Below are 26060 nucleotides of genomic sequence, written 5' to 3' on the forward strand. Positions count from 1 at the left end.
ATATATATGGTTTTTGTAGTTTTGATATCTGATACTTATGAAGTCGATATGGGAAAATCTATGTTTTTAATTTAAGTGTTTTTGTCTCCAATTTTCACTCTTAAAGCATCTATTTGTGTAAAGATTGTTCCAAAATCTTCTATAACCTTGGCAAAACATTGCTAGTCTTCTATGAATTTTTCTTTATCTCTTTCCAAGACTTAATCCATTATGCTGTTTACATTTTCTTTACATCCTTTAAAAGGGCACTCAAGATGTTTTTAATATAATTTCTGAAAAACATTTTAATAGGCATAACAGCTAGAAACATACAATTATATCTATATATAAGAAATCACACTGCCAAGCCAAAGGGAGGAGGGAAGAAATTTCATTTCCTATCTTCAACTGAAAGCTGGTTAGAAATCTAGAAACTACACAGGACAGTAATTTGTAATTGTTTACAGAATGCTGCTGTTATCTCTGGACAGTTCTAATTTTTAACACCATAAGCTTCAGAAACAGCTATTTTATATTTAATTTTTAAATGAGGGTGAGATGAAATTGAATTATTAGGCAGAAACAAGTTGTTTTTTTTTAAATCACCTAGAAGGACAACTTATAAATAGCAGAGAATACAGAAGGGGAAAAAAAAATAAGGCAAACAAAAAGGGATAATAGGACTATGGGGGTCAGAGAGGATCTTTTTTTTCAGTTTGGTAAACTTTGAAATTAATGATTTGAGAAGTGATATTTTTTTCAGAAATGCCATTGTTACAGGTTTGAGCATAGTTTTGAATTGCAAAGAACAGGAAAACTACCTTCTGGTAACCAACTCTGAGGCTACTTTTTATAGATGTTGTAGGGTGGGTAGGATGAGTAAGGGGGACTTGATAACTTTTTTATTCTTTTCAATTTTTTTCAATTTTTTTTCAAAATTTTAAATGAAAAAAGATAGCTATTACAAGAAATAAAAACCTGGAGAACTGCAAAATATCTTGGTTGAAAAGATATGACTTGAATTAAGTTTGTGATGGCATTCTATGATATCAACTTAAGCAAAATTCAGGGTGCTAAAAGGTGAGACAACTTAAAATAAATGGTTAGGATTTTATTAGGAAGCCTCGGGTTTGGGTATTAAGGTTTCACTTCATCATGAACACTGTCGCTTCTGTTTAATGCTTTTAAGAAACAGAAGGGCAGGGGAATAAAAGCAAAAGATTTCCTCCTCGCTCCCCTTTCCTCAGTTTCTTTTGCAAAGGTTTGTTTTAAACTATTGGAAACACTGTTTAAATATGATGCATTTAACTGGCTTTCGTTCTTCCACAGAGGGTAGTGGGTGGTGCCCCCAAAATAGGGAGAGAAGCAAGCAGCTGCAAGGATAAAAGAAGAGAAGCCCGAATACTTTGGTGAAAGGTGATTAACAAAGTTACCAGGCACGGAGTTTTGAATATCAGTCTCCCAAAATAAAAGCCACTTCGCTTAAAGATACAGCGATTTTCACCGCTTAGGAGCCTGTGACTTATTAAATGCAATCCAGGCTCTTTCGCCTTTGGTTTCTAAACCATAGAGACACGGATGAATGTTAGTGGATATCTGTGTCTAAAGCACTATCTTCACATTTGTTTTGCTATGAGAAAGTCCCGATTCCTAAAAGCAGAAAGCCAACAGCTTTGCTGGCCTTTTCTCCCAACCCTGAGCTCTCCTTTCCACACATACAACTAGATCGCGCAGAGCTCAGAACCTGAGGGGAATCCTCTACCAGCAGCAACCTGACTCCACTCTCCGCCAATTGGTCTGCGCCTCCGACCCCTCCTCCACGGCCTGGGCAGCCTCCTTCCTTGAGATCCGCCCCTTGGCTCTGGGAATCAGCATCTGGGAGGCCGGCTCCTGCTGCCAGTCTCTTAGACTGATGGGTTGCTCTTCGGCCTGGAATCCCCGCCCCTTTCCCCCTAATTGATATTATTGGAGTGTGGAGCGAGCGGCCGGTCTGCAGTCGGAGACTTGCAGACAGCAAATACGGTGCGAAGGAATTGAAGGGGGAGGGAAAGGGGGAAAAAAAAGGAAAAGAAGGGAAGAAAAAATCCAATCCAAGAAAAACCTAATACGGAGGAACGGGCCTGGGACTGCGAAGAAGAATTGATGCTAAAAGCGAACCCAAACCCACTTCCGAACAAACCGCATTTAAAGCTGATCCCTTTTGAGATAATTAAGATAAACCCTCAAACCTGCTCATGCACCATGGTTTTTCAAACTCGGTACCCTTCCTGGATTATTTTATGCTACATCTGGCTGCTTCGCTTTGCACACACGGGGGAGGCACAGGCTGCAAAAGAAGGTAAGGCGATAGGGAAAGCAAAGTTTGTTCTGACTTAGCTGTCTATTTAGCTGTATCCTCAGTGCGAAATGGTTCATTGGTAGGATTAGGAGACGAGCTGCGTACAGCAAATATTCTATGCTCCTTTCCACCCGCTTCCCAATCCCTTTCCACCCCTGTAAACGCTCCCGGCTGGAGAGAGGCGATTGGGATCGCTCGGAGAGCCCTCCATCCATCCCTGCGCCACGGGCTGAGCCGAAGAGATCGGGACGGGTTTTTTTTTTTTTTTTGGCTTGTACGATCTGAGGGGAAGGATCGGAAAGGAGTCTTTTCCGAGTAAGCTATTTTGTTAGCACCTGGGGAGGGTAGAAGGTATCCGTGTGTGTGTGTGTGTGTGTGTGTGTGTGTGTGTGTGTGTGTGTGTGTCGTTCGACAGTGGACGCTGCAGCCGGAGTTTGGTCGGGGACTTGGGCGCGCAGCCCCTAGTGTTTTAGCCAAACCGCTGCCGAGTTCCTGGAGTCCGGTCCTTTCCCAGAGGACTGTGGAGACTTCTGTAAGATAATCAAGATCGGGCCCCTAATAAAGTCTTCACTGCCGGTTCAGGTTGTTGCCCAGGCCCCTACTGTTGGCACACGGCAACCGGGATGGAACAATAACACTGAAAAGGTGAAGTAGTGCATAGAGAGATGAGGCGGCACGCTCAGACGCCACACTAAACGTACATCTCCATTCACATACGGTAGCATTACCGATCCAACGCTTGGGTAAAAAATGTATATTGTCATCCCCTCCCCTTTTTAAAAGATGATACCAAGTGGAATGGATGGGTTTCTAAGTGAGCTTGCACAGTTTTAAATTGAAAAGATCTATGAAAAATCAACAGCCCAGATTCTTCCCCTTACCCCGCCCCCACCTAATTCTGGAGTTGAAGCAGTCAGTAATCAAACCAGTCTAAGTGACCTGGGCCTAGATGTCTGTTTCTATCAATGCAAAGAGATGGTCTCATTTAGCCAGTCAGCTACGTCTGTGTGTGGTTATATTTTTCCCCTTTTTTGAACCATTGACAGGAAGTAAAATACCTTTCTGAGCCTGTAGTTGGAGCTGGGGGGAAAAACTGTCAATTAAAATGCTTTGCTTCTGAGCACTATCACATCTCATTCTTTTCCAGGGGGCAATTTCCAAAGTTCACCTTCAAAGGATGTAAAAGCATTTATATTACTGAGATTACAAAATGCATTTAAAGTGAAGCTGGAAACCAGATTTGGGGTGGTGGTGGTATTTGTGCGTGTGTATGTGAGTGTGAGAAGGGGCAATGTGTATCTCTAAAGAAAACCTGCTTCCTAGAGACTGCAGAGAAATCAGTAAAGGTGAAATTGACATTATTTCACTAAATCTATGAAAACTTAAATGATTATTTTCTCTCCATTCTCTTCAAGGATTGCCCAACCTTCTTTCCCATTCCTTCATCTCCATCCATCTGATCTCCCCAACCCTATCTCAATTTAATAATCTGCAACCTGTGCTGAAGATACATTCATTAAGCAAAAGGGACCCTAACCCTCAGCTAAGCAGTCAATATGTTTGTAAAAGCGCAAAACTGTTTAAGACAGAAACCACAATTAAAAAGGAAAACAAGTTCTCTTGAAATGAACATTTAAAGATTGATTCGCTGTACTTATACCCTTTGTATTGAAATAACGGGATGGGGAGGAAAAGTTTGCACAGAAGGCTAGAAGGTACTCAGGCGCACAGGCAGACACACACTTCCAGCGGGAGTTTAAGCTATAAATATCTGTATCACTAGGGGGAGAGGTTCCTGTAGCCAGAAATCGTGGTTTTGTTCCGCTCCCCTTCATCTTTCCCCCCTACCCCAAGATCCATGGAGAGGTTTCTTATTTTAAATTCCAATGCTATTTCAAGCCAGAATGCAAAGGGTTTTTTTTGGGGGGGGATTGAGGGGGTGGAAAAGGTGAGATATTCTTGTGAAGGGAGAGCTTTGATCCTGAAGTGTGAAGATTCCCACCGTGCGGGCTATAAATAGGCAATAATAATAAATGATCGAGCCTGAGGCGGTCCCTGAACACCTTCCTCCCAAAAGGGCCTGAGTTGGAAAACCTATTACGCAGGTGCCCGGTCCTCCCACTCGGTCACCCTGAGGAGTTAAGGGCAAGGGGACAGCGGGGCTGGGATAAGGGTTATTTTCTCTTTACCCTGAAGAGAGAGAGAGAGAGAGAGAGAGAGAGAGAGAGAGAGAGAGAGAGAGAGTGTGTGTGTGTGTGTGTGTGTGTGAGAGAGAGAGAGAGAGAGAGAGAGAGAGAGAGAGAGAGAGAGAGAGAGAGAGAGAGAGAGAGAGAGAGAGAGAGAGAGAGAGAGAGAGAATGAATTCCGAGTCTGACGCTTGGAGGCGAAATGCAGCTGTTTCTCAGCAAACTCCGCCTGTGCCATTCACTCAATGAAGACACTTCCCCAAAGCTTTCCTCCTTCCTTTCGATAACCCCCACCTCGCTCCAGCTCAGGCTTCGATCTCCCCCTACCCTCCCCTTCCCTCTCTGCCACTGTAGGGGAGGCAGTCCTTTCGACCTAGAAGCCCCTGTTCAGGCTACAGTTCTGATACCCAAGCAGCCTCCACTGCCCGCCCCAGTAGCCCTTTCCCCGTTCCCGGTATCTTTACAGTCCCGGGAACTCTAAGGATGCCGCGGGACAATTGCAGCTTGCCTCCCGCGCCTGCTCTTTTCGGACTTTGATAGAGGGTGTGTGCTTTCCAATTCCAACCCGCTCTCTAGGTCTCCAGAGTGTGTGCTTGCCGCGCCCCACGCCGAGCACACCTCCCAGCCTTCCCCAAGCGGAGCGCAGTGTGAGTCCCGGGGCTCCGAGTTCCTTTGCGCTCCCCACCCCCACTTCCGAACTGACTGGGCGGCAGGTTCTGTGCGTGGCTTGGGGTGAGGCCGGTTACTCTACGTTCTGAGTGGGCCGAGAAATCGGGCGCTAAGAACTGAGCTTGGGAGTGGAACAGCAGGGGCAGATGAATTGATGACTTTAGAACTGCCAATTAAGCTCCCCAGCGAATTTCTGTGTTTAAGCTTAAATGGATTTTTTTTAAATTTCACGCCCCCCCTTCCAGTTTTTGAAGTGTAGCAGAAAGACTTAAAAATGATGGAAAGTGCTACCTAGCAGTCTTCAAGAAAAGTGAACGAGTGACGTGATTTTGAATTTAAATTATTGTGCCTTAGTTAAAACACCTCTCCCCAACACACAGAGTTTTATCTCTGAGGCAGAACATCTAGAAATCTTACATTGTTTTACTGCCTTCGATTTGAATTGCAATGAATAAAAATAAAGTCCACTGTAAAAAGCCGAGTTGTTAAAAACAGTACCAATCCCCGGCTTCCAATTGATCAAAAAAATGTCTAAATATGTTTTAAATAAACATCTAATTCTGCTTAGAAGCACTGGAAACATTCAAAGTGGATATGCACAAGGTGCTTGTTTTCCAGGTCTCCCTGAAAATGAGAGATTTACTGTATCAAAGTAGCTAATTGTATCTTAGAAGGGATGGCTATTAGATATGCAAGGAAGGATTGGCTTTCTTGAAAGGGTTAAACACAGCCAATTATCTCTTTCTCAGTGTAAGTTTCACTTGCTTTCCAAAAATTGACATGTTTCTTTTAGCATCACCTAATAATAGTGCAATACTAAACTCAGTTAGAAAAGTTCATATTACTCTACTATTAAAATCTGAGAAAAATGCTTTTTCAAATCACACATTTTTACTGAAGTAGATGTTAAACTTTGTTTTCCTTTCTTTTTTTAGAAAAAGACAATTGAAAGTTCATTCAATGCTCCTTGAAGAAAAATTGGTTTTGTTTCAGAAAGTGGTTTCCTATTACTAAGAACACTTTTTTTTAAAAAGTGAAAAGTCACATTTAAACCCAAACTTTATAATAATAAATAATCGGGAGGGGAGGTCTCAAAAAAGGAAAAAGAAAATCAGTAAATAACCAACTTAAAGTCTAGGTATAGCTAATATTTCTTATGCAGCCTTCTGTATTATTATGTCTGTCTATTATCTATGTAATCTATCTATGTATTTATCATTTAAGTATCTTTTTACAAATGTTTGAATTAAAATTGTGATTAACATATGTTCCAATATTTTTGATAACATAAATGATACTAAAAATTAGCCAACAATCACAGTTGTCAAAAAGTAGCACAAAATTGTAATTAGGTAGATGTTTTTCATGACTGGGTAATATCCCATTAAAAAAGGCAAGTGAGATTAGCATTTTGAAATTTCGCGAATAAAACATTGTGAACCATTGTTTTAGCAAAACTTATAAGCCATTCAAATATGTACAACTATTTTTTCAAAAACAATGAAGTTAATTTTTATTTTTTAACTTAACAATTTTGTCAATTTAGCTCAGCTTCTGAAAAGTCTCCATGAAACAATTGTTCCAGAACACAGTGACAAATTAATTCAAGTGGATTGAGGGATATGTTGAAATTATCTTATGGAATTTAAGTGCATCATATGTTTCATAAAATGTTAAGGCCTCTAGATTTTATGAGTCTATTGTTAACTATGTAATTTTAAAGCCCATAAAATGTAGAGAATGGAAACCAGTTCATGCTACTACTGCTGCTAATTTTATTATTTGCATTTTTTGATATGAAAAGACCACTCCAACCTAAAGCTGTGTTTCCCCACAGGGTGCAATATGAACATTTTTTTTTTCAAAAGAAAGTTGTGCCAGCTTTGTACAGTGATCATTTGGACATGTATGCTTGTTTTGTGTACCTGTGTATGGCACACATACGTGTATAAACTTAGTTCATAAATGATTCCTATGTGAAGTTTTCTTGCTCACCTTAACCACACAATTTTTAAAAACCTCGTTAAAAAATAATGTATGTAACATTCAGAAGGGACATTTTCTTTTTCAGTACTTCTGCTGGACTCTAAAGCACAACAAACAGAACTGGAGTGGATTTCCTTTCCTCCCAATGGGGTAAGGGTTCCTTCTTATAATGTATGTGTGTATTGAAAACTTAAAATAAAAAACCTAAGGAATAAAACTCACTTTTTCACTTGAGGAAGTTATTCACATGCCTAAAATTATATGTTGTACCCCAAGCTTCCCTCAGGAATTGTGACCAGTGTAGAAGTTTAATTTGCTGAGTTTTCTTTTGGGGGGGGCATGTAGAAAGAGGAAGAGAGAGTGTGGGGGAGGCAGGGCATAGTTAAAGTAAGCTTCATGGTGGGAACAGACAAGTTCCCTATAACTATGGACTGTTGAGTTTCTACTGCAAGAAGAATCATACCTCAGGTTACAGACTACAAATGCCAATTAATTACAGGGAACATTCCCTACACAAACTCACTTAAACCTCTTTAGTTGCTTTATCCTTCTGCAGTATAATCACCAGGTAGGGTGTGTATAGTTCTTTAAAACAGTATGAGATCTACTTTCTTCTTTTCAGAAACATTTTTGACATCACTCAAAATTATTTGTAAAAGTAACTTTAGAAAATCTGAACTTGCTGAATATTTGGCACATGATTTTTGATGGAGCATGTCATTTGGAATTTCCCAAATTCTTATAATGTCACATCTGGTGTTATTAGTTATAAAAAATTTTTTCTCATTTGTCCCATGGAATAAACATGTGACTATTATATAGTAAGTGCCTTCTCCATTAGGTATGTCCAGCAAAGGTTTAGAAAAGATACTTAAATGTAAAACAGCCCTATAAAGATGCAGACCATATTAGGTTTCACATATCCAGAAAGATATACTACCTATTTAAAGTTATTTAAATAGCCATGTCTTTGGTTCTTACTTTAATTGTGAGAGAGGGCACATTCTTTATTCCTTGAGGAAGAAGGTTCTGAGGGAAGAGAATATACCCCATTGTTTCTAAGTTAATCTTTGGCACAGTAAGAAATCTGGAGCCAGAAGAGCGTGAAGTATGAGTGAGGATATAAAAAGTGTAACAAATCCAGCAAAGGAGAAGAAGCAAAGTCTAAAAGTGTCTTTGAGTTTAAAAGTAACATCATAAAATCAATACTGCATGAACTGGAAGTCAATTTAAGACGTTAAAACACGCATAATGAGACTGTTTAAAATATTAACACGTTTGCTTAAATAAAATTGTTTGAGGGATTAGTTAGAAGATGGTAGTTGTCTACCTTCGAAGTACTAACTTTTTGCATTGACGTCAAAGCATTTTAAGGATAGAAGAACAAAAGCAAAATAAGAATTGGGTCATTGTAAATGTAAATCCAGTGCTTCCTTGAAATTGAAGTGTCCTTCCATAAGTAAAATAACATATATTGTAAGAAGACATTTAAATTAAAAATGAAACACCTTTCTTTCCAATGACAGATGCAACCCATTTCCTACCATCCATCAATTAAAACAAATAGAGATAGAGAAGGATTTTTGTCTCTGATAGAAGGAAACTGATATATGATTGCAGTATATCATCTATGTAATCCACACAATGATAAATTATGACTGTCAGTGTTATCTTGGGCTCTAATGGCCATCTTATCAACCCAAAATATCTAAGTTAACTTTTAACTCTTTGTTTTGCTTTTGGAATGCCACTGATAATATTAGTAAAAGAGAATTAAAGATATTCAGTTCAGGTAAAGTGAAATGGTTCAATTAACCAGAGATAAAATTTCAGTTTTTCAGTGACCAAGGTGCTCCTCAAAATCTTAATAAAATTATTTTGTGAACAGAATTTATAAAATCAACGGATGCATACAACAAAACTAAAACAATTCTCCCCAGGGTCTGAAAAAGAGAGTTTTAAGAACATGAAATGCATTCGACGTAGTACATAATGCTATACAACTTTATTTTCATGACCTTCATTTATTTACAAAGACCTATGGATCCATAATCAGGATACTTAGGAAGTAAACTCTTAAGGAATGGATAATTTTGACATTAAAATTAACAGTAATATCTTCATTGATGTAAAAATTGGGCTTTCATAGAAAAAGAGGGAAAAAAATGATTTAACTTTAAATGAAGCTAAGGAAAATAAACCACCAAATTGACAAGATGTGACATTGACTTTTTAGGAGTGTTAGTCCACCCTGGATTCTTTTACCCCCAGGAAACAATGGTGGTGGGAATCCTTGTCCTTTAAAGATACAGTTTTTATTTACATTTTAAGTAGGTCTCTCTCTCTCTCTCTCTCTCTCTCTCTCTCTCTCTCTCTCTCTCTCTCTCTCTTTTCAGTTTCATTTAGTTAATAGACCAAAATCTGCACCTGCAAGTGGCTGACTTTGGGTACATTTGGGTACATGTGCCTTCCAAACAGATGATAAACAACTATCTGAATCAAGGCAGGAATAGGCACACTTTTAGCTAATTGCAAGTTTAGATTACATTGAAAAGTAGGGCTGGAGATGAGAAATGTGAACCTTGCTGCAGCTGAGGACATTTTAAAACTATTTAGGCAAGTATAATAAAATCATAGCAAATATAATATATTTCAATTTTATAAAGAGTACTTGAACTTGAATATGTAGTCACTTTGGAAGCTCCATTAACTTCAAGTAGTATATATCTCTCTCAGTAGTGATGGTATTAAAATTGTAGGAAGTGTGACTTTTAAAAATATTTTCAACAGCAATGTCCACAACACTACTAAAAGTTTGATAGTAATAATGTCCAACATCTAATTTTCTTACATTGGAAAAGTAATGTAGGCATAGTCTAGGTTATTGTCATACAGGAGTGTGCAATTATATCTGAAACCAATCTTGATATTCACCTTGATTAAGATTACCAGGGAAGTAAAGTTTCAGAGACAGGGTGACCATCTCATTGGTTGATGATGATGATTTTAAAAACAGTGGAGTGAAACTTCTTTTTAACACTGGTTTGAGAGGACAGCATGGTACCATGAAAAGAATTATGGAAACAGAGTTAGAGGACATGCGTTGGAATCCTGGCTCAGCCTCTACACACTCTCTCATATGTGTTGGTATAAAAATTATATGAAGTGCAGTTCTTCAATTTTTTTGACATCAATGCTTCTTAATATTTATAACATTACCAAAATTTTGATAGTAGTAATGCTCATAATTGATGTGAGTTTGGGCAAGTTACTCACTTCTTTGGACTTTGATTTCCTCCTTTACAAAATGAAGGAGCTGGATTTTATGACCTCTAAAGTATCATCCAAGTTTACCTCTATGATGCATTGACAGAATTGTAATTAATATTATTCATGGCTTAACTATGTTTATTGGCTTTTTACTATATAAGTTACTATATAGTTGGTGTTATATAAACATGTAATAAATGTGCAGCACACATAGCATTCCATAATCAGTAACCTTCAAAAACTTTGAGATTTTATGAGTTGAAGTTTTTCTGTTTAGTAACATACAAAAACACATATGCACATTTATATTTAATATATCACATATATAACAGACGTATATTACAAAAACACCTACACACATACGTGGATTTATGTTCTTCATTGTAGTAGAAAAATGGCTAATTTTTCCATTTTTTCCTTTTCAAAGCATCTTGCTGAGCATGATTGGGTCTCATTGGTATGCCACGTACTTTTGATTATCTTTTGAGGATTAGTCATTTATAAAAGGTGAATCACCAAATATTTACTTCCAAGTCAACTATATTTATGGTCACATGGGCTTTATCTGCAATTTTATGCATAATGTGGTGATGAATGAGTAGTCCTTTATGTGTTGCAACCTACTAATACTTTATTCCAAAGAGCATAAAATGTTATGCTCCAGATGTGCCAAATGAGACACAAAATATACATACATGCCAAAATATTCTTAACTTTTCTTTCCATTTTTGAGAGGTAGTTTAGAGAATACATGGACACATAATGTGTTAAAAGAACCATCCAAAACTTTTTTTAAGCATACCTGAGTTTAATGATATATTAGTATGTGTTCCAGGTTATTTTAATAGATCAAAATCTCTTTTATGAGAGTTTGCAGATGAAAACAGAGAACAAAGGCATGTCTGCATGTCTTTATTTTATTTCTTTTTACATTTTTGCATTACCAAAATAGAGATATTAATACAAAACACACACGCTATTTATATCTTGTAGAAACAATAATATAAATTCTTCTGTTGTGGTAGTGTAAGCACAGATTAAAACATGAATTGCACTGTTTTGTTTTAAGGGAGAGGGGAGCTACCACATCCCTTCCAAAAATCCATATTGCAATCCTGCATTAAAGATGTGTAAGCACCCCTACATAAAACATGCTATTTTCTTTTTCAGTATACCTGATTTCTTTTTTGTTAATTTTACAGTGGGAAGAAATTAGTGGATTGGATGAAAACTACACACCTATACGAACATACCAGGTATGCCAGGTCATGGAACCTAATCAAAACAACTGGCTCCGGACTAACTGGATTGCAAAAGGCAATGCACAAAGAATTTTTGTAGAGCTGAAATTCACCCTGAGGGATTGTAACAGTCTTCCTGGAGTGCTGGGAACATGCAAAGAAACCTTTAATTTGTACTATTATGAAACAGACTACGACACTGGCAGGAATATAAGGGAAAACTTATATGTAAAAATAGACACTATTGCTGCAGATGAAAGTTTTACCCAGGGTGACCTTGGGGAGAGAAAAATGAAACTTAACACAGAGGTGAGAGAGATTGGACCTTTGTCAAGAAAGGGATTCTATCTGGCCTTTCAGGATGTTGGGGCTTGCATTGCTTTGGTTTCTGTCAAGGTATACTACAAGAAATGCTGGTCCATTATTGAGAACTTAGCTATTTTTCCAGATACAGTAACCGGTTCAGAGTTTTCCTCCCTAGTGGAGGTCCGAGGGACATGTGTCAGCAGTGCAGAAGAGGAGGCAGAAAACTCTCCTAGGATGCACTGCAGTGCAGAAGGAGAATGGTTAGTGCCTATTGGAAAGTGTATCTGCAAAGCCGGTTACCAGCAGAAAGGGGACACTTGTGAACGTGAGTAGATGGATCTTTTTTTTTCTTTCTTCTTTGCAGTTTTTAACCCCTTGTATCAAATAGAGTTGTTAAGCTATTCTAAGGGTTTGAGCATGTTGGTGCCTCTTTACTTTAAGGAATCTGATTCCATAGACCTTTCTCCTAAGCAAAATTACTATTGATCCAAATAATCATTGTACATGATGGTCTGCATACAAAGGGCTGCAATAAATATTGCAGACATAGATATTGTGTCCAAGTAGAATTTGCCTGATGTTGGACTTGAAAGTTGAATGATTGAAAGTTTGAAATAAAAGAATGCAAAACAATTTTCAGGCAGTAAGGGCAAAACTAAGTTGGGAAGGAATTTTTTGCACTTTGTAGTAAGGGATGAGTAAGGGGTTAGATGCCAGGGTATTAAACGCATTGATTGACATAGTTGGAACCTTTCATTTATGTGTGTCTTCAAGTCTTGAGTTCTATCATCATAGCTCATATAACACATGCTAGTTATAGCTATTTAAAGCTTTTATTGAATGGCTCAACTTTCATTCCTATCATTAATATGAATATGTGACAAAAAGTCCAAGGATATGTGGTAATAGTGAACTTTTAGCAATTTTATTATGAGACCAGAAATATTTCAATTTCTTGCCTACTTGCTACTGTATAAACTCTTCATCATCTCATTTACACCTGTGCCTCTCCTCAAGAGAGGTGCTAATTTTATAGTCATTTTTAACATAAAACAATTTCAATTGAATCTTTAAAATGGAGAGCTATCAAGTTTATGTAGTATCCACTGAAATAGTATAATCACATTTTTAATAATTTTATTTAAAATTGTAAATTATGAAATAGAATGACCTTTTAAGTAATAATTAACAGTTTTTATGATACTTGAAGTATTAGCTGGATATTTAGTGGTCAGTGCCTCAGTTTCTTTTCATTCAGCATGAAGCCTCCTCACCACTCATGTTTACTATTTAGTTGATTATACTAACAATACCTGAAACAGAGAATACTAGAAAATATCTTTCATTATGTTTTGCTGCTTCCTTACGTTTCCAGGACATTCTCATGTTCCTCCAGTTATGTGTTCCTGGCCTTTCCCAACCTACTTTTCCCTGACCATATGACATTCTGCCAAAGCAAAAAAATATGCATACATATATGAATATACATATGCATATAATTTATACATACAATACACAGAGCTAGAAAAAAATCTGGCAGATATATTGAGCGTTTCAGAAGGATTACATCTTAACCAAATAACGATTTTATATCTGACCCATCATTTCCAATTTTCAACGTTTTTACTTAGTATTTTCTTCAGATGGAAATACACTTGGGAGTGAAAGGACCAATTTATTTCCTTGCAGTTTTAGAAGTTTCTTTGAAGGTCCTGTCAAGGGTCAAATCTGTTTACCTACTTTTCTCTCTTCTTTACCTTAGCAAGGCTTTAGATTTGGCAGAAAGCTTTTGTAGATCCCACGTACAGAAGAAAACTAAAAACTGATCAGGATTTGTTGGGTAATAACAGTGCTTTCCTGTGTGGTACATATAGGGAAAATTCTTAGTAATTTTATCAGTTAAATGAACCAAAATGTTCTCTAGCCATTTGTACACGTTTTTCAACTTAGTGCCTTGCAGCTCAAAGAGGATCCAACGGTAGCTATCAGTCTTTGCAGAAGGGGAAGATTTCAGAATGGACTTGAAAGAGTGCAGGACTGTTACTGAAAGCAAAGTGTGAAACGTGTTTCCTATATAGAACAGGCAAAAGAGTAAGAGATAAAATAAACATGCATTAGCAAACACACAATGTCACTGTTTCCCAAATAAATCATATTCTCTAGCTTAGGGAAATAAGAAATTTGGGAATACTACACAACTGAAGGTTAGTTTTTTTAATAGAATTTGTGCTAATGATTTGTGAAGGAATAGAAACGAAAGTGAGTAAAGACTTCTTGAATTATTGAGAAATAACTTGTATGGGGAGGGATAGTCCAATAACATTTTATCCGACTGAAAATTTCATCTCATTAAATGTGACAATATGAAAATTGCTCACATTTAATCATCTTCAAGTTCAGAATATTGAAAGTCGATTAGTCTATTAAAATCACTGTCAACACAGAATAGACTCAGGAGCTTAAGAAAAACAACAACAACAAATAAAGTTATTACTTTATTATCGTCTAAATTCTGCTTCAGAATAAGTCAGTTAAGTATTAATGGTCATGTTCATCAAATAAAACAAAAACCACTTAAACATATTACAAATCAAAAGAGACAAAATGCTTGATTAAAGAGCAATTTAAAAAAATATCATTTGATAATGACAATTAAAATAAGTAGCTTTCTTAATTTTTAACCTTGGTGCTGTTGACAAAGAAATTAAATGATAACTTGTACTTGAGTGTGGCCCTGTGTTCATTTGCAAAAAACGCTTTCCTCTTTGGCCCAATTCCAGAGTCATTCCTAAGAAAATACTCTGCTCTGGAAAGAGTCCAGAGCCTTCTTTATAGTATTTCGCCTGTTTTCTTTCAGTGATCCTGTTAAGAGTTTGAAAACAAACTCCAGTCTGATATTGAGGGAAACTAGTGGGTTTGAGAGAGGATGGGAGTGAGCCCCTAATCAAATGAAGGCTGTTAGCAGCTTAAAGTCAGATTGAGCAAGGCACTCATCTTTTGATTGCTGTCCCTGCAGACTGTGATACTGACTGGCCTTCTCTATTTTGGAGGATGTCAGGAAGTATGACAACTAGGAAGTCACTGATCAGCAATTCAACTCTTATCTTTCTTTTTGGGGTAACCTATTAGAAGGAAAAAACCCTACATTGAGACTGAGGTGTTGCGTCTTCATCTATACAGGGCACCCTGATAAATCGCAGAGGCATCAAAGTATATTGGCACGGCCAAAGGCAAACAACTATCTGTCACACTGACACCTTCTATAATGTTAGAAGGGTCATTTATGTGTTTCTTTAATCCACTCACTTTATAGACCCAATTCCTTAATCTTTTTTTTTTTAATGATCATAATTCCTATCATTTAGGAGAGGCAAAATGACATAAGGGGAAGAGCACTGGATTTGGAATCAGAAGAGGTTTTGAATTCTAACTCTGCAGTTAGCATTTGTATTATCTTGGGCAAATCGCTTCACCTTTCTGAGCTTCTGTTTTCTTATCTTTAAAACTGAGAGTAGACTTCTAAAGGTCCACTTTAGCTTTGTATTCTTAGTTCCTACCTGTATACTTATGTCAAAAGTTAGAATTTAATTTAACCAAGAATTATTAGGATCATTGATCATATATTAAGGGTTAATGCAACCCCATGCCACTCATTTTCCTCATGAGGAAATTGAGGCCCAATCAAGTGACTTACCCAGGGTAATATATGTTCAAAGTGGCAAGATTGACTTGAACTCAGGTCCTCCAGTACTTAATCCAGCATCCTTTCTACTGTACCATACTGTCCAATGTGATTAGTAGTGTCATATCACAATGTAACAAATTCTTTTGAATAAGTATTATTCTGTCCCAGTGGACAGGTTATTTCTCTACCTATGCAATTGATAGTGAAAAGACTAATTAAAAATGCAGACTCTCATACTTTTGATATAGAAAATGATTTCTTAAGGTATTGTAACTGTGTAAAAGTCAAACCTAACTTGGATAGTTTTTTTGTTATTTTATTTTCAGAAGAACCAAGGTAGTCTAACCTAAAAAATACTCTCACAGTGTGATGCTCCAAGTAATATGGTGAAATTTCCATGTATGAATATCTGAAATTAGAGATGTTCTGTTTTGGGATATTGTCTCTGCTTGTGTTACTTTGTTGATCATGGTTATCCTTAGATAAGCAGACAGAGACAGGGACTTGGCCTGGACCTGTGATATCCTTGGTATAGGGAACTCCCAGGTGAAGGAACTTCCTCTGTGAATTCAGGTCAGCACATTTTCTGAAACTTATAGTCTAAGAGTTGCCTACAGTACTGGGAATTTTAGTGAATTATCAAGGGTTACACCTTGCCTTGTTGTTGTTCAGTCATGTCCTGCTTTTTGTGACCCCATTTGGGGTTTTCCTGGAGGAGATACTGGAGTGGTTTGCCATTTCCTTCTCCAGCTCATTTTGCAGATGAGGAAACTGAAGGAAATGCAGTTAACGACTTGGCTAGGGTCACACAACTAGTTAAGTGTCTGAAATCAGATGTGAACTCAGGTCTTCCTGACTCCACATCTCGTGCTCTAGCTACTGCGCCACCTAACTACCCTGTAGTGAGGTAAAAAGTTCCTGGGTAGCATTGATATTCATGCACTGTCAGGAGATCTTGATCTAGTTCACAGCATGTTAGGTGGGAGCATGGGAAGGATATCTATAAAACACATGGTCAAGAGTTTTACAGGCTTCGAGGGATTATCATCTGTAGTGTTGTAGAGGTGGAGAATTTGCATTAGTGAGACAAAAGATCTCATTAATGGAAATCCTGGATGCAGAGCTCTGTGTTAGGCCAGGGAAATAAAGATAAAAAAACAAACACAATAAACAAATGTTATGATAAGATAAACTTCCTGCCCATAAAAATCTTCCTGGCTAGTAGAAAATTTTAACACCTTACATGTTTCACTTTAAAGGCTTTTCCAAAACACTTTCCTCACAGTTGCTTTGTGAGGTAGGTAGCATGAGTAGAATTATTTTCGTTTTTACATATAGAATAAGTAAATTTCACATATCATTTTTCAAGTTCATATGTCCCTTTACATACTTATCATATTTGATCTATAGAACAAGCCTGAGATATAGAATTAACCATCTTTAGCCCCATTTTACAAATGTGGAGACTGAGGCACAAAAGTATAAATGATTTAACCAGGGTCATACAACAAGCTGGTTGGGATTGGAAGGAGGGATTGGAAGGAAAGTTACTTCTGACTCTATTTCTAGCCCTTTTTTAGATTATACTACACAAAGACAATAAGGAAATGGAGGATGACAGAGTTTAAGTAACTTACTCCCGCTAAAAATTTTAGAAGCAACATACAATGTTCTGATTTCCTGACTCCGTGCCCACTATTATGCTGCATTGTTAGATGGTGAAAGTAAATTCATCTGGATAAAAATACTGTGGAAAATGTCAACAATTATTTGTTCCCACTCTCATAGATCCTAATCAAAGAGAAATTGTGATCTAAATAGATATTTCATGTATCTTAATTTCACTTTTCTGAAATATTTAAAATTTATCTTTTTGAGACTTCACATTTAAGAAAGTCTAAAAATTAAAAACTATTCCTGACAATAGGATTCCTACACCAATACTCCAGTTTGAATATCAGTAAACACATGGAGTTATTTTGCAATACTGCACTTTTTCTCTCTATATAGATATTTATATACTTTTAGAAATCTTATTTTTGGTCCCAAGGAAATATGATTCTAATTTATAGTTTCCGAGGTGCTCAGAATCTTATTTTTATTTAATGTATATGACATCTTGCCATATGATATAGTGTGTCTTGAACATATAATCAGAAACAAATTTACTCAATTTAACATTTTGAGCCAATTTAGATACTGTTCCAGGGACTACTTTGTGCACAACATTTTTTTCTTATACATACTTAAACATCATTTTCCCTTTATTTGATGGTCCAGAACATTTAAGAATCATGATCATACATTTCTCATATGCACAGATGACTTACATATTTTCTCCATAATGCACAAATGTTGCACCTCTGAAAAATATTATATTTTGCACCCCAAAGCCTACACATATAGCCATATGTGCCTGGACATTCTTTTCCAATTTAAGAAATTCCATTCCACCTCCTCCCCCCCACCTCCATTAGACTGGGTTATACAAACTAATTATCCTCTTTATAGCCCATGGAAGTAAGTCAGATACTTTTGGAAGACGTATTAACTCTTTCAGGTCACTAGGGTATTAGTTAATAAATTGATCTGGCAAAGTATGCTTATGGAGCTGTGAGAATCTATTTCATATAAATTAGTTTTTATTGCATGATCTAATACAAAAAAAGTTGGCATGCAATGTGCTTGGATTGAAAAAAAATCTGTTCTTTACTGACTTTTTTTTTGTTTCAGAAGGGTATTTCAAAATATTATGAACTACCAGAAAGTAGATAACAATAAAAACATCTATGAAAGCATATGGCAAATAATACAGGTGTACCCTAATTTAGAGACACTTATTTGATTTGCTGCTGCATAAGTGCAATTTCAAAAATGTGTAAACAATTTTTAAATAAAGATTCTTTTATAATAAAAAATTTAATATTTTAAATTTTTTGCTGCATGGCCTAATTAACAGGAGCATAGTTCTTATATATTTCAACCATTGTTGAACATAGCATATTCCTTGTTATCTTTTGTCAAGTACAGCATATGAATTGGACTGGCACACATAAGAAAACTGCGAACAAGGAGCACAAAAAGTGATAAAGGACACTGTACTGCCTTTTAAAAGCAAATCTGAACTTGAAAATGACATAACTGCCTTCAAATTTGTAGCATAATAGGATGGGAAATGAAATGTGTTTTTCAATTTTCCTGAGCATAAGCTTTTTAAAATTTATGAACAATTTTGTAAATAACAGGGAAAATACCACTTTTTTTCTCCTTCCAATCAATGTGAAAACTTGCCACATTTTGAATTTTCTTAAAGTTATTTTTCTTACTTTGGGCTCTTATCTACATAATCAAATTGATCTTAAAACTTAGGCTAGTGCACCTAGAATTCTCTGGAGCCTCTATCTATGCTACACTGCATTATAACAGTGCCCAATAAACAAGACACAGTGGTCCTGGTTACAAGAGCCATAAGACGTATACCTCAACTATTTATGGTGGATAGTGGGTTATAGGCAAATGGATCATTCTCAAGATGTATATTATGGTAAAGGGGGAGGAGGAGCAGGAATCTGGTTTTCATTTAGAAAGATTGTGACCTCTTGGAAGAAAGAAGAGTACAGTATCACATTGATTTATTGAAACTAAAACCTCAAATCTGGAAGGAGTAACCTAGTGCCAACTTCTCTGGATTAATTCAACAAATATTTATTTAGTCTTTACTTTAGCACTGTATTAAATACTAGTGGGGAAACAAGGGAATATAATAATGGGGCCTTGTTCTTAAGAAGTTTATATTATATTTAAGGATACAAGACATGCATATGTGCATACGTACATACATACATATAAATGCATGTGATGTTATTAAAGCTAACTTTTTACAAGACAAAGGTTGGTCTGCAGTATTATATGAATGTCAGACATTCGTTTATTCAAGAAATATGCATGATATAACTGCTGTACATCGTGGCTCTGTTCTAAGTGTCGTGGGGTATACAGAGATGTATAAGATACTGTTAGCTCTGCCATCTGGGATTTTACATTTTAGCGGCAGACCTAAGATGTGTACAGAAATAATGACATTATAAGGCAATATGATAAATGCCAAGTGACAGCATGGGGTAATGGATTCAGAGCCAGCCTTGAAACCAAGAAGACCTGTGTTCAAGTCCCAGCTCTGAGACTTAAGACTTGTATAATCTGAGCAAGTACCTTGACCTCTCAGTTCTTTAGGCAACTCTCTAAGATTCTACATTGCAATAAAAATGCTTACTTGCATTGATAGAAGGTATTTCCTTCCCTGCAAATTTCCTTTACTAATGTAATAACAAGTTCAGTTTCTGTCTCCATCAGTGCTATAAAGTACTTCAAACAGAATTCTTTTAAGAGTTTAGAGAAGGAAGAAACCATGCCAGGTCCAATGGAAAGAGTCCTGCCTTTGGGTTCAGAATAGTTAACTGAGTTCAAGTCCTGCCATTGCCACTTATAACCTATGTTGTGCTTATGCTTTCTATCATTACTTTCCCAATATGTAAAATGAAAGAGTAGGTCTAGTAGCCTCTAAGGTCTCTTCCAGCTCTAAGTCTATGATTCTTGGAGGAGGGAAATTTTCGGAGTAGAGAGGGTGCCTGGAAGAAAGACTTGGGGCTGTAGAGAAGGTCCAAAACAGGACATCCCAAAGCAAGGAGGCCGGAAAAGGCTATGGATGCTGAATACCAAATAGATAATATAAACAATGGGTTCTGTATCAGTTTAGAGGATGAAAAGATCAATCATTTAGGGGTGAAGTAGTCCAGAAAAGCTTCACAGAGATTTAGAACTTGAGCCATTTCTTGAAAGATGGCAAGGTGCACACAAATACCTGCAGAAGAAATAAGTAATTACTAGCAAAGGGAAGATTGCAAACATTGGTGCAGTAACTGTATGGTACATGGTATGTCCAAGGGAGAGTTATCTGACAAGGGGAAGTGAGACTTTGCCTAGAGAAATAGTGGGACATCAAATTAGAGAGAGAAAAAAAAATTGAGACCAGGTTCTGAAGGTATTTGAATGTCAATCAAAAGAATCTGGATTTTGTCTTCTACAAAATTGAAAACTGTTCCAGGCTTTGGAGCAGGATGAACATATGATCAAAGTGATGTTTCAAGAAGGTGAATTCGACTAATTTGTGCAAGATAGATTGGAAGGGAGAGGAAGTTAAAAGGAAATTATGGCACATAAGACCAAGGTAATGATGGCCTAGTTTAGTACAATGAAAGTGGGAAAAGAAAAGAAACAGATAGAAATGATGTTGCTTTCACCTTCCTATTTCATTGATAAGGTGTAAACTTTCAAATTATTAAAAATTAAACTACTTACAAATTTCCCCTACTTCTCCCTACTCCATCCCTCTTCTCCTTTTCCTCTCCTGTTCTCCCCCTTTCTCCTCATCATCCTTCAATAAATTAGAGTAACAGTATTTGCTTTCTGAAAGAATTCTCAACACGGGATTATAGTATTAATTGAATACTTCTTTTGTGCATTTGATACAAGATTCAGTCAAAATTTTACACTAAATTTTCTGGGAATACATCTCTTAAAGTAGCATATCTGTTAGTAAAATATTCCATTTTTCTCTTCATTCCTTTCTGTGACTTTCATTTAAATGCCTTCTTTGATGCTGTACCATATTCCTGAAACAACCTTACTATTCCTATCTGCAAAACTTTTTCCTTATTTAACTCTCTTCTTAGGCTCCATTTTCTCACAAATCACATAGATTGGAGCTATCAAAACTCATCCTTAGTTGTCATCAAAACCTCAATAAACTCCTGTGATTCCTTATTATTTCAAGGGGAAAAATGTAGACGTTTCTCTGTCATTTAAAACCCTTTATAATGTTGCTCCAGCCTGCCTTTTCAAGGCTTATACTTTGTTCCCCTTCACACCCTCTGTGGGACAGCCAGACTGTCCTCCTTGCTGTTCCTTAAACATGATACTGTTCCATCTCCCACCTCTGTGCCTTTATATAGTCTGTCCCCCATGCCTGGAATGCATTCCCTCCTCACCTCTGCCTCTTAGAATCTTTAGGTTACTTCAAAGCTCAGATCAAATGCCGGTTCTTACACAATGCCTTTTCTTTCTCTGCAGCTGCTAGTGCCTCCCCCTCAAAGTTGCTTTGCCTATGCTTATGAATATACATGTTGTAACTCTTTGAGGGCAGCAACTGTGCCATTCTCATCTTTGTATCTTAGGGGGTAGCACAGTGCCTGGCATGTAGCAAGTGCTTAATAAATGCTTGACTGCTTTAAAAAATGTCAGCTTCAAAAAGGACAGTGCAGTAGGGAGAAGACAGTGTGGTACTGTAAAGTTTGCTTTCCTGGAAGTTAGAAGATCTGTAAAAGGAGGGACTGGACTAAAGGGGATTTTCCTTCTTCTGTTGCTAATATTCACTTACCTTTGTAATGGCATGACGTGATTCTGTATGAGAAAATCCCCCCCCTTCCTCCCTCCTCCCACTTCCCCTCTCCCTTTACCCTTCTTCCTCTCCCCCTCCTTCCTTTCTCGTCTCACTTCTCCTCTCCCTTTAGCCGGCTTCCTCCTCCCCATCTCCTCCCTTCTCCCACCTCCCTTCTCCCTTTACCCTTTTTTCTCTCTCTGTCTCCTTCCTCCCTCCCCTTACTTCCCTTTTGCCTTTACCCTTTTTCCTTTCCCCCTCACTTCCTCTCCTTTATCTCTCTCCCTACCTCTCTCTCTCTCTTTGACTACCATATATGTTTTCCAGTTCTTTTCCTACCATTCCTGTCCCTTCAGACCACCTACTGCTCCTTCTGTCTTGCTGAGTAAGAGAATACGAATATCTGTCCATAGCAACCACAATGAAAAATTTCCATCAAGAAAAGGTTCCAATGAATATGAAAAGGGGGGTGTGTAAAATTGTGGTGTTAGAATTTCTTTATAGATTTTTTAGACATGTTCCCTGTTTCTCCTGAGTGACCCTATAAGGTGACCAGGTAGGAACCAGGATTAGGCACAACATGCAGGCAGGTGGAAAGGTTCCAACAAAGGAAGGACACTTTATAAATGTGTATACATACTTACATAAGTATTAATGTCAGAAAATTCTGCTACTCAGTTACATATATAAAGGCTAAAAGCCTCAAGAAATATAACAACATTCAGAGGATGGGATAAAGTGTACAAATTTCAAACATTGCATAGAACATATAAATAACTTGTCCTTGATTATATAGTAGCATGAGACACTATAGAGAATCTTGCTATAGATGAGCATTTCTGGAGCCAGAGAAGCTGTGACTTGTCTAAGATGATATGGCTTATAAGTGGCAGAAGTAGGAATTCGATGCAAGTCTTTTGAATCCAGATCTGCTATTCTATATACCCCATTGGGACCCTCAATAATTATATTACTTCTATAGGTTTAAACATAAGGTAGAGGCCACTTGGTTCTCAAGTAAGACTATATCTAAATTATTTCAGAGATAGAAAGGGAAGGATTCAGGTCAGTGGAGTCAAACATAAGTAATCAAATAATAGCAGGGATTTATTGGGTTCCTACTGTGTGCTAAGCATGCTGAAATATCTGTGCTAGAGGCAAGATATGACATCAGATAAGGTTCTTACAGATGAAAGTTTATTTTTTCTTCTTTCACTGGCATTTAAAAGAATTTTAATTTAGTTGCTACATGTCTTGTGCAAATATTTATTTTTTTCGGTATTTGTGTGGGAATGAATCTAACCTTTCAGTAAATCAGACACTTATGTTTATACACAGGAAATCTGGGACTTAGAAAGGAAAGGAAAAAATATATGTAAAATTTCTTTTACTTCATATATTTCAAAATTTACATAGAGTTAAACTCTGCCATTGCATGTGTCCATAGCACACTAGTCTAGGTTTACAGAAATTGTGTTAACATAGATTAAGGTGATATTTGGGCTCTGTAAGATCCGAGGCCTTTGTATATTGAAACTCTTAATTCGTTGATATGGATAACATCATTCCAACACTAAATTGTGGTCAAATTAATCAGCTGTGGTCATTCTTTGCGGTTCTGTTCTCTGAAAAGTTATGAGGCCATAGTGTTCATAGTTGGCATGATTTATATTTACCAAAATTAAAAGTTGTATTTTTCACCAGAAGGGTATCCCGAGGGGCCAGGAATATGATGACATGAATCCTTCAGAAGACACAAACACAGTCAAATTCAAACCAGTGGAACTATTTTTCACTAATCTATCAGATTTTAGAGATAGGCACAAGGAGGCTCTATTACAAAGAACATGAATGAAAGGAGATTGATTTTGGAATAGTAGGAAAATATTTCTCATGGCTTGCTTGGAGTGGACTTTTTCATTTTTGCCCAGCTTCATGCTACTTTTAATGGTGATTATTATGTTATATCCTAACTTCAATGAGTTGGAAAAGCAGAGACTTTGAAAGGACACCTACTGTGTTTTCTATTTTAGTGCATCTGTTACCCAATTAACACCTTGTTTATCCCTTCACCTGTGGTGTTAGCCTCAGACCACTACATTGAAATCATTAACACTATAAATTATAGCCTTATTTGAAAGTCTCACATAAGATATGAAGAAAGGTGGATTGTTCTTTTTTCAATAAAATATACTTAAGCTTTGTAGAATAATCACCATTTTTTTATTCTCTCATTCATTGTGGTTGTATGAGCTATCATATATTGTATAAGGAAAAGGAGTAGACTGTCAGAAGTCTTATCTTGACTGTTATGCAACGTTGACCTTGGACAAGACCCTTGAACTCTCTTTGCTTCAGGATTTTCACCTGAAAAATGAAGAACTAGGTTGGATGATATTTAAAGCTCCTTCCAAAATTCAGATTCTGTGTTATAGCTACCATTTTGATGGAACTTATTATAGGTTGTTTTTTTTTTCTCTAATATGTTATTTCCTTTTAAATAGTAAAAGGAAGACACCTAAAATTATATCCTGGGTAGTATCTAATTTACCACGCACTCTGTTGGAAACACATATTTATTATTCTTAGGCACATGCACTGAATATCGAAAGTTAATTAATCGTTTCTGTTTTATCTGTCTTTTTTATTGGGTCTTGTATGATGTACATATTGTTTTAAAAAAAGTTTTTATGATAGATTCTACTGTTTTTCTCTCTCTCTCTCTCTCTCTCTCTCTCTCTCTCTCTCTCTCTCACACACACACACACACACACACACACACACACACACACACTCACACTCACACAGCACTTGGTCCAGACCTGTGGTTTCCTTGGTATGTGGAATTTATAATGAAGAAATTCTATTATTGCCAATCAGCAACTATTCTGAAAATTATGGTCTTAGAATATTGATTCTAAGTTTTTGTGTGTATGATGCATGTGATGCCTACTCCTGTCCCCTTGTCCATCTGGTTAAACCTAGGGACCCTTTCTCAGAATAATGTTTTTAAATTCATGAGACATTTTTAATAAAAGACAAAAGTATTACAAAGGAAATCAATTATATAAAAATGCAGCCATCATTTTTTTAAGTTCACAGAAACGAGAAACCCTAGTGTTAGAGGTACTGAGAAGTGAAGTGATGTGTCCGTGGTCAAATAGCCAGTGTGTATAAGACAGTATACTTCAAATATATTTTCATGACTACAAAGCTGGATCTCCATTTCCTATGCCAAAGATCAGTTATATATTACTTATCCTCCAATGATCATCATTATTTGAAATATCAGAAAGAAGGTAAAATAATTAATATTTTGATGTTTCTTATTCATTTTCTTGAGGACTTTATTTTTGTAAATAAGGAAAAATAATATAATTTAAAAATAAAATTAGTTTGTATTTAGATTACTTTCCTCTAAAGTAGTTTTATTCTTTTTTTTTTTAGGCAATTGGGGTTAAGTGTCACACGGCTAGTGTCAAGTGTTGAGTCTTGAGGTCACATTTGAACTCAGGTCCTCCTGACTTCAGGGCTGGTGCTCTTTCCACTGCGCCACCTAACTGCCCCTATTCTTTTTTTAAAAATGGAAACATTAATGAACAGAATAATGAATGAATTTCATTAGTTACTTTTCTTGCAGATATTCTTGTGTGGAGTAAGAGTCCACAACTGAAAATAATTGAATTTGAAACTAAAGGAGGCCTTAAAGATGGTCTAGTCCAGTTGCTTAATTTTGCAGATGAGACGCCTAAGGTTCAAAGGAAGTAACTGGTCCAAAATCATAGAGCTATTTAGTAGAGCTCCTTAATCTTCTCATTGTTAGCTAGTGGCCCTTCTGCTGATCCTAAAGGACATTAATTAAGCGACAAAATGATACCTCATATTTTTGTTCCATTTTTCAGCACATAACAGTATTGTGGCTGAACTTGAATGTTTCCTGTTAGTTGTAAAATTTAGTGATTAA

General features: G+C 36.7%; 1 protein-coding gene across 6 annotated transcripts in view; it reads left to right on the forward strand.

The window, feature by feature from the left end:
* Positions 1-1948: 1948 nt before the first annotated feature.
* The window catches only part of EPHA7 (EPH receptor A7), a 219681-nt gene continuing 195569 nt past the window's right edge, over positions 1949-26060 (forward strand). For 4 of the 6 annotated variants that reach the window (XM_020963076.1, XM_020963077.1, XM_020963078.1 and 1 more), the window contains exons 1-3: positions 1950-2317; positions 7244-7308; positions 11631-12300. In XM_020963076.1, coding sequence (XP_020818735.1) covers positions 2122-2317; positions 7244-7308; positions 11631-12300 — 931 coding nt within the window. In that variant the 5' untranslated portion in view covers positions 1950-2121. Of the gene's footprint in view, positions 2318-7243; positions 7309-11630; positions 12301-26060 lie in introns of all 6 variants that reach the window. The other 2 variants (XM_020963079.2, XM_078155235.1) reach the window with 1 other exon arrangement.

The sequence above is a fragment of the Phascolarctos cinereus genome, unplaced genomic scaffold (assembly GCF_003287225.1).
Source record: "Phascolarctos cinereus isolate Bilbo 61053 unplaced genomic scaffold, phaCin_HiC Scaffold_5;HRSCAF=322, whole genome shotgun sequence".
Lineage (NCBI taxonomy): Eukaryota > Metazoa > Chordata > Mammalia > Diprotodontia > Phascolarctidae > Phascolarctos > Phascolarctos cinereus.